A 9,711-nucleotide genomic window follows, 5' to 3' on the forward strand; every position below is an offset into this window, starting at 1 on the left:
TAAAGTCCATTAAAGGGGAACTCCAAGTAGTTTTCTAATTTTCTGAATAATTGAATTATTAAGACATACATGTAGTCATTCATAGTGGTTTTGACGTAAAATGTGTTACTCTAAATACACTTACCAAGTGCCAACCCATTAAAGGGGAATTCCACCATCTTTTCAAAATTTCTGCATGTCTAAAGGGTTAAGATGTGAACAAAGACACTGAGAGTTGTTTGATATGAAACGCTCCATTCAAAACAAACTTACTGAGTCAGATTTTTTCACAGTGGTGGTGATAGGAACCAGGCGCCTGAAGCTTTTAATGCTTCTAAATGCTACCTCACAGGAAAATATTAACTGAAACTCATGGTAGACCAACCTCCAACACAAAACACACTAGCTAAACTTGGACCTTGACACAAAATAACACAAATAACACACATTCAGCTTCTCAGAGGCAGCGCGAGTCAGTAGCAGGTCACTACAATAGTTTTAAAAGGTTTTGGCTTAAAACCTATTTAGAAAATACATTCAGGGTGGAGAGGTACATGTATGGTGTATTAATGCCCACAGCATGGGTAACTTGCAAATCTGTGAAGGCACCATTAACGCCAAAAGATATGTACTTATTGTGGAGTGAAATATATTGCCTTCAAGACAATGTGTTTTTCATTTCAACATGACAATGCTAAGCCACATTATGCATGTTACAACAGCATGCATAATCAGAAAGTGATGGTGCCCCATGTAATTGTGGAGATGAAGATAAGTATGTAACACAGTGGTAAACATGCTCCTCTCTCAACTTTTCTGGAACATGCTGTAGGCATCAAATTTTGAATGAGTGTATATTTTAAAAAAAACAACAACAAACAACAAAGTTCATAAGGTAAAATATCAAATATTGTGTTTTTATACTGTTTTCAATTCACTGGTTAAACAGAATCACTGCCTTCTGTTTTTATTAGCATTTCACACACCATCTCAACTTCCTTGAAATTAAAGGTTGTACATTAAATAATGTTTTCTTGCTTATATGCAGTTAATATTCAAGCAGCCTCGGGACTTAAACACTAACATGAAACCAAAACCCATTTAAACAGTCCTTTCCTTGTAACGGACCCTTTATACCAAGCTATCTAAGCACATTGCATACAGTGGAGTTGTCAGAGAAATCATGTATTCAGTCGATACATTCTTAATTTGCTAGTGATGATGAGTTATCAAAAACAGAATTATCACACTACGCATTGAGCCAAAAGTTTCTGACACTTGCGTACACATACTAATGGAAACAGCTGCCTCTTCCACTGCAGGGCCAAATGGTTCCAACAGCAGGTAACCGTTCCAGTGGCTTTTCCAAACGGTTCAAACCGGAACGTTTAAAATGGGCTCAGCGTGTATTTTTTTTTCGACACGGTAACCGGGTCCAGACTGATGTTGGAATGAAAGACAAAATCAAACGTATTTTGTGGTGGGTACGGTGTATGTAGCTATTAGCCTTTTAGCAGTTAGCCATTCGTGTGCAGTTTTCTTCAGTATTTCCTGGTTCTGATTTAGTGGCACAACAGATGGAAAAAGCCCACACCAGCACAGAACGGCCCAGTTCGGCCCTGAGAGCCTTTGGCTCGACAGTGGAAAAGAGGCCAATAAGTGAGCTTAATCTTTTTAAAGTATTTTAAAGGTCAATGCAAAGGCCACCCTTCAGAATCACCAGCGTGTTGTATGTTATTGATTTTTCTTTTACCCCAGAGAGATATGCTTTGGACACTTTTTGAAAGAATTGTTTTCAGATGGAACTTGTTCAGCCTGTTTAAAGGCACAATCTAATAGCTTACTTTATATATCAAAGATTTATCAAAGCGTATGTATACTGCCAACACTGATACAAAGACAAACCCCCTAAAAACCCACATTTGCTAGTGATGATAACAGTTCTTACACCTGTGAGCCAAAAACATTGAAATTACAGCACATATTTCAAAAAGTAAGAATATAAACTAACCACATTTTGACATTCTTAAAAACAATCTGAAACATACATGACAAGGAAAATATGCAAGCAACCTATAGACTGAAGTATGTTCTCTACCAAAACAATAACAGCAGTAGATTTTCTCTTACAGTACTCTCACTAAACGAAATGATGAAATACACAATGTCACAACTTATCTTTAAAAACCTTTATTTTGTCTTATTAATTGCAAAAGCGACTTTCCTAGGAAACAAAATTGAAAAAAGGCTGGCTGTTGCTAGCCCTAAGAGAGTGGTTGGTTAATTACAGCGTTAATCACAAAAACGAAAATTACAAACATATGCCAATATGGTACATTACACAATGGAATGTTTATTCATTTCTGGATCTTCTGTGAAGGCTGAAGCTTTAGGAGTTTAAAGGCCCTGTCTCCATGTTGGTACTGCCCTGTAGTAGAGAGATTGAGCAAGAAATTAGGAAATTGAGCATGAATTTGTGTTAGAATTAAGTTAAAGAGGCATTCTGACCTAAAACTAGCATTTAAAATGTTATATGTTGTCCTTTTTGTTTTAAAAAAAACTTCTACGTCAATGTTTATACTTGACCAATGTTTCAAATTGATATGTGATTTGGCTTAATTATTGCACTCTGGTAGACCAGAGTGTTTAGGTGATGCTGGGCTACTGAGCTAAAATACCTGCATTTTATTTATTTTACTGCATTTATAAGACTACAGCAGTATATGTCTATCTCACCAGCTGCTGTTTAGCTACACTTTTAAAAAAGATGGTTCTTCAAGGGTTCTTTACTGAAAAATTTGGTTCTATACAGAACCGTGGGTACTCAAAGAACCCTTTGCATGATTAAAGGGTTCTTTGCATTGTGAAAGATTCTTCAGATTGATGGAAATGTGATGAAGATGGTTCTATATAGAACCATTTTGAAAAAGGTTCTATACAGCACTAAAAGGGTTTCTTCTATTGTTATGATGTCAAGCTTGTAACAATAGAAGAACCCTTTTTGGTGCTATGTAGTAGTCTTTTCAAAAAGGCTCTATATAGAACCATGTACAACACATTCTCCATCAATATGAAAAAATATTTCATAAAGCAAAGAACGCTTTAAGCATACAAAGGGTTCTTTGAGTGTTCATTGTTCTATATAGAACCAATTTCTTTAGTAAAAAACCCTTGAAGAACTGTCTTTTTTAAGTGTGTAGCTTAGCTAGTATGACCATAAAACATGTCTTTATATTTTGATAGAGGTTTGATTTTATTAAATACCAGTTAGTTTCATATGATGAATACTGCTCTGGTAACTTGGAGGCACCTTTGAAAAAAATGCACTTATTATATTTCTCTGTAATGCTTATCCAGGTACATTTAGTCCCAATGAACACATTTTATAAATACTTTACAAATGTATCAGCAATGGTATTGGTATAGGCAGTTGTGTACATGCAGAATATCAGATATCAACAATGGTCCACAATTTCTTATATCTGTGCATTACACAACACCAAGCATGCATTACACAATATGTCATATAACAATAGTACCACTGGGAATGCTACTACAGCAATAAAGAAATCCTGGCTGCTAGCATAGCCACTGACACATTACACATCATTAATGTTAGCTATCTGACTTTGTTCTGCATTTGCCAGCTAGCAGGTAAAAAAAAAAAATCAAAAAGCTCACCCAATATAGCAATCCACCCAAAGCCCCTGTAGTTTTACAAAACATTCTCCCACCTTCAAAATACGTCATCAAAAGCGGCATTTCCTTCGCTTTAAATCTGAAAATCTTACTCTAGAGACTACTGTGGCACCACTGAAGGAGGAAAGTAGGTATGTTTACAACTGCTGTAGTAATGGTTACATTTTTCATTTTGGCTGGAGTTCCCCTTTAATTTAAGTATTTCATCAGTACATGATTTTATTACATGCAGTAGAACTAAAATGATTATATGAACTTTATGGCATACCTATGGAACATCTGATATACAGGACCGCCCCCCGTTGGCCCAATCTCTTTGGTGCGTTCTTTCCATCCTTTGGTTGGTTTCCAGAGTCTTGAAGGGTCTCGAGTGATGTGGCTTTCAACCTGCAGAGGTTTAATCCAGCTTTAGATATATTTTATGCCAAAAAAACACCCAAAAACATCAAGAATTTATTCTAAAAGTGATTAAGTTGTACAGTTTTCTTCACTGATTAATAAGGTTACCTTCTCCTTTAGTTTAGCCTGCATCTTCACCCGTTCCAGCTCTTCCTCCTCTTTGGCCTGTTTCTCCTGCAATTTCGTCTCTAACTTGTGTAGATCCTTCAGAAGGAAAAAGAATTACACAACTCCAATTGCGTCCAAGAGGACACATCTACAACACTTTGAACATTGTCAACTCACTCTCTCTTGAAAATGTCTGATGCCTTCAGCAGCCATTCTCTGTCTCTCCTCCATCTCGGCTCGCTCCTGTTCTTCCTTCCGCAAAAGCCGCAGCTCCTCTTCTTCTTTCTTCTGCCTGATGTGAGCCTCTACAGCCAACTTGACTTCCAGCTGCCTCCGCCTTTCCTCCTTCAGTCGTTTTCTTTGAAGGATCTCCTCTCTGAGCCTCTGTTCCTCTTCTTGCTCCTGCTGCTGCTTGCGCTGGCTCTTCCAGGCCTCCAGACGGGCAGCCGCTTCCCTGCGCTCCTCCTCTTGTTTGAGGCGCTGGGCCTCTGCAACCACCACTTCACGCTCTCTCCTTTCTGCCTCACTCTCCTGTTCCTGCAGATGGGCTTCTTTTGCTCTCTGCCTTTCAGCTCTCCATTTCTGAATGGCCTTGAGACACAAGTGACAGCACATTTGATTGGAGTCCTTAACCAATCGGCAGAATCACTATCAGAGTGGATCTAAGCATATTTTAAAGGGGAATAAAACGGTTTATTGCAGAGAAACTTACATACTCAGAAACAACAGGCAAACACAGCCAAATTGACCAGTGAACTTAAACATCTTCTCAGTTTTATATTGTGACTGTGAATAAAACCTTGTATCTCTATTTTTTACATAATTTGGAAATGCTAGTTGCTCTTCACAATGTGTCAAAATGACTTGAAGATAACATCTTGTTACATTAATTTACAATGAAGGGTAAGAATGTTTTTCCTTTTTTGAAGATAGAAGATTTTGTTCAGACAGCAGCAATATCTAATATGTTTCCTTTGGGGACCATTTTGCCTGCATTTACCTCTCCACCGTGAATGGATTTAAAAAATAGACCAAAACCTTATCCCAAAACTATTGTTAAATAATGTCTCAGACATCAGACAGCGTATTTCTAACAATTTCATGTAATAACTTTCTGTGAGGGAGCTTTTACAGACATTCAACTCTTCAGACGTCTGGTTCCTTTTACCACCACTGTACCACAACTTGGTACATTTCTCTGGAATGGAGCATTTCACATCAAACCACTCTCAGTGTCTTTGTTTACAGCTTAACAATTTAATTAAAGCAGAAATCAGTGGAATTCCTCTTTGATGGATTGGTACTCTTGATATCAGGCATCCTGAGCTCCTGAAAGTTGTCTAGTGACAGGTAATTTTTAGCTTTGTAATAGAACAGACTGGTATTTGATTGAGTCCAATGGCTCCCATTTCTTAACAATCATTGATGCTACTCTGAAGAAGTCCTACTTATTTGACCAGAGAGTCCAATCCTCAAATCTGTAGCAAGCAGCATCAGTTTTAGCGAAGACATAGACTTTGCTTTCTCTGAATGATATGAAAGAATTAATATGAATTTGTGACTAATGGATCTGTTTCAGCTCAAGATACCCAATCTAGCTGCAGTCTTTCGTTCCATAGTAGAGGTGACAAACTGACATTTTTTAACATCTTAGTAAGGCACTTTTTATAAGCTGTCTTAATTAGCTTTCTAAATCTCTAAATATCTGCAGTGCTAGTGGTTCAACTATCTAGGCAGGTAAGCTATCTGCCTTTCATCAAAAACAATTACACTAGCCCCATGTAAAACTAGAGTACATGGCTCTTACACATTAGCAGCTAAAAAGGAGTGGGTTACTCTGTGCACGTAAGAGCAACCTTAAATGCAGAAGTATTTAAGACACCATAAAATGATTATTTAATGATTATGTTTTCTAAATAAAAGACTTTGATGTAGTATGTAAACACTGGCAAAACTTCAAATCGTACAATTCACTCATCAGTGTGTACAGTCGCTAAATGGAGACTAAGCTGCAAAAACAGTCCGTTTTAAATTCCTTGTTTTTGTGATGTCATGAAATCAACACATTTACATTTATCTCCCTATTTCTCTTACAACAGTTTAGCCCTGTCCATTTACACTGAAGTTACAAAGAGTGTTTTAGACTGGACGGCTTTTTGAATGAGGCACAATACAGGTCAGCCAATCAGAACAGAAGTCATTTACATATATCAGAGTGGTTGGCAAATGGTCATGTAAAAATGAATTATGACTGTTTTTGGTACACAAACTCACATAACCCGTGCAAGTGAACTTCAATGATAAAAATAGAATACAAGGAAATGGATATGGACCCTTGAAAGGACTCCAACAGGGATTGAAGCAAAAAACTAGGATGTCTGAGATGTTGCCAGGAGCTGTTAACCCTCTATTGCATGAATTATTACTTAAACATGTTAAAACAGTTTTAATGTGTTTTTTGCAACGTAAAATTGCTTAAATAATGAAAAATTAAAAAAAAAAACAATGCACAAACATAGCGCCAAAAAATCTAATTTTTCTCTAAAAACGTCCTTTTATTGAAAACAAGACCAAACAAATCCAACTTATACTTAGTGAAATGTACGACCCAATATTTACAAATATTGGAAATTAATACAATTTCAATTGGTATTTGGAATACATGGTAAAAACAACAACATCATAATAAAGAATTCCTGGTCATGTGAAGTCACAAAGTATTTGTACCTTCAAAGTAAAACACCCTTTTTCCACAATTAAATAGGAAAACAGTTTTTATATTACTGCTTTTTAGTAAAATTGAGATAAAGTCATTGTTGCCATATGGCAACACCATGCAATAGAGGGTTAACTTTAATCATGTAAGAGAAGACTAGTTTTAATCATTTAAGACAAAGCTATACAATCACTCACTAACTGCAGGAGCCAGTACTGAGAGTCAAAATCACCAAATCAAGGGATGGAAACTAAATGCCTCAGTAAATTCATACCTCTTTCTTCTTTTCCTGGAGATGGCAGAGCTCTAGATACCAGTCCTCATGCAGCCTTATGTCCTTCTCAGTCTTACTTGGTAAGTAAAACTTAGCCTCTGTCCTGTATGAGGGTTTTCCATGGTGCTTGGTCCACACTTTCAGGAAGCTCTGGTGGTCATATTGGTCCCAACCTCCCAGCTTTCCTCCAGTTTGCTGCAGAAATGTTTCCAGGGCTGTCACCTCTGCAGGAAGCTCCTCCTTCCCTTTTTTGTCCATGCACAACCTGGCTTTGGGAGTGCGGTGGAACTCACCATCATTCTTCACAGTTAATGACCAAGCATCAATCTTCTTCTCAAAGGCCCATATCTCCTGCCAGCAAGTCCTTTCCTCTTTTAAGAGCTCCTCAAAGCTACACAAGTGCCATTGAAGAAAAGAAAATGACTCATTCACCAAGAACACCTTGTTTTAGTGTCTAATTAACCATCCATACCTGTGGTCATACCTTTGATGCTGTTCTTCTTTAAATGTGTTGATAGAGTTTTCAATTTCACTCATGATGTCTTTTAATTTTTCTATCACTAACAGTCAACAGAGATAAAATATTGATTAATGAAATGCTCCCCGCTGAATAAAATCTACAAACAGTGCAGTTTAAATTTGGGTATTAACACAAAAAAGTCTACATTTCTACTCATATTCACATTTGAAATAAAGGTCTCATTTTAGCTACTTACAATCAGCAGATGGCTTCACATCAGTCAACTGTCCCTGGAATCTGTAGACACTATTCCTGATTTTTTGCAGTTGCTGCTGCACTCTTATCACTGGTAACCAAAAACAGAATCAAATATAAAGGAATTGTCTAGTTAAACAAGACAAGCCACTACACTCACTGTGCATACACTATTCTGGCCATTTAAAGATAAAACAATGGCAGAACAATGATTATTAGGCATTATTGTTAGGCCTATTTGTTAGAATAAAAAAAAAATTACCATGCCAAAAAGAAAAATAAAATTACTGAAAATACTTCAAAAACTTGCCCTCAGTCTTGAGTTCACTGTTAAATTTGTTTTCCAGCTCTTCCAAACTGCAGAAACAATCTTTAAGGTCATTCTTTCTGCTGGAGTTACTCCACTTTCTCTCTTTTCCATGTTTATCAGCCCTGCACACAAATATTAGGATATGTTCTGTATAAAGCCAGTAAGGTTATTCTCAGTTTTTGTGTTACTTGTTTATGGTAAAGTTGTCATTGTTGCACTCACAGTTTTCTCAGATGTTCAGCTTTTCGGAGAAAATCAGCTGTTTTTGCCAGGACAACTCTTTCATCTGAACTCTGCATTTTCAGCGCAGTGTGATAGCGTTTAACTATTTTTTTAAAACATTTAGAACATTTTTTCCTGAAAGTAAGTACAGCAGGTGCCACATCGTTAACGCTAGCTTAGCTAACTAGCTAGCTAGATATTCGCGGTGGTTCTCTACTGGTCGTTAGCCTAGCTCCCCAACAGAGAACTTCTTTTATTAGCCATTGTTTATTGTTACTAAATAATAGATCTAGTATTCATAGTTCCCGCGTAGTAACGTTGATTCCGCATTTCAGCGTGTATTTTTAGCTGTATCAGTCTGAATGTAATTCGTGTGAGGGAGAAAATGAACGTACTCCCGAGCCTCTGTTTGTGTGCTGGTAACGGCCGTTGCCAAGGTGACCAACTTGGATTTTGAACCTCAAACTTTATTCGACGCGAAACCAAACCACTGCCTTTTAGTCTGTTGCTGCTGTACAAAACACACAATGCCAACAACTCAGCTCTTACTATTCTTTACTACCTGCACTGAAATACCTTAGAACAATTCATACTGTTTGACAGGACAGTTACGCCTTCAACACCTCCAGTGATTTTCTGATACCTGGACACACGCCGACATTGCTGCAGTGAGACATGCAGACTTGATCTGATCAGCTCTCTTTCAGGAGTCTTCAAGCGATGCCGACTGCGTGATGTAACAAACTAATCAGGCAGCTGAGAATAGAAACAGAGCCATTACTGAGAAAAGATATTTGGGATAGTCTATCCCCTTGATATGAAGGCATAATTATCTTTGAAACCAAAATAGCAGCTGGTCCTGTGGGCGCAGAACTATAGTTTGCTACAACTGGGCATGTGAGGGAATGTGAGCCATGGAGGCAGCATGTGCTACGACTAAAGAGGCAGCACACAGAAACGCTGCTCTGTTCTTTTGAATTGCAGCATTTTAAACTGTCTCCCGTTTGTCCCTGTGATTTTACACAACAACAACAACAATAATAATAATTTTATTTATGCGTTTTACGCGTTTTTTATACAAGAGAGCAGTTCGAAGTACTTTACAGAGTATTAAAAGAAAAAATGACACAGATTAAATAAAAAAACAAACACGAAACAAATTTTCCATAAAATACATTTTAGAAATTATTATTATTATTATTATTATTATTATTATTATTATATTATTGTTGTTGTTAAGTAAATAAATAAGAATAAAAGAAACTACAAAGTTTCTTTTATTCTTTATT

General features: G+C 37.0%; 1 protein-coding gene across 2 annotated transcripts; it reads right to left on the reverse strand.

The window, feature by feature from the left end:
- Positions 1 to 1,985: 1,985 nt before the first annotated feature.
- LOC118813237 (coiled-coil domain-containing protein 112) lies at positions 1,986 to 9,436 on the reverse strand. 2 transcript variants are annotated; one of them, XM_036578457.1, is made up of 9 exons: positions 8,423 to 9,046; positions 8,201 to 8,322; positions 7,892 to 7,981; positions 7,660 to 7,735; positions 7,176 to 7,566; positions 4,363 to 4,776; positions 4,186 to 4,281; positions 3,947 to 4,065; positions 1,987 to 2,407 (listed from the first exon to the last, which is right to left on the reverse strand). In XM_036578457.1, exons 1-9 carry the CDS (start codon positions 8,497 to 8,499, stop codon positions 2,377 to 2,379), a joined length of 1,416 nt encoding a protein of 471 aa, XP_036434350.1. In that variant the 5' UTR covers positions 8,500 to 9,046; the 3' UTR covers positions 1,987 to 2,376. The 2 variants fall into 2 exon arrangements, with proteins under 2 accessions (XP_036434351.1, XP_036434350.1); XM_036578458.1 differs by lacking the exons at positions 8,201 to 8,322; positions 8,423 to 9,046 and adding an exon at positions 9,066 to 9,436 and having other exon boundaries at positions 1,986 to 2,407.
- Positions 9,437 to 9,711: the final 275 nt, after the last annotated feature.

The sequence above is a fragment of the Colossoma macropomum genome, unplaced genomic scaffold (assembly GCF_904425465.1).
Source record: "Colossoma macropomum unplaced genomic scaffold, Colossoma_macropomum, whole genome shotgun sequence".
Taxonomy (NCBI): Eukaryota; Metazoa; Chordata; class Actinopteri; order Characiformes; family Serrasalmidae; genus Colossoma; species Colossoma macropomum.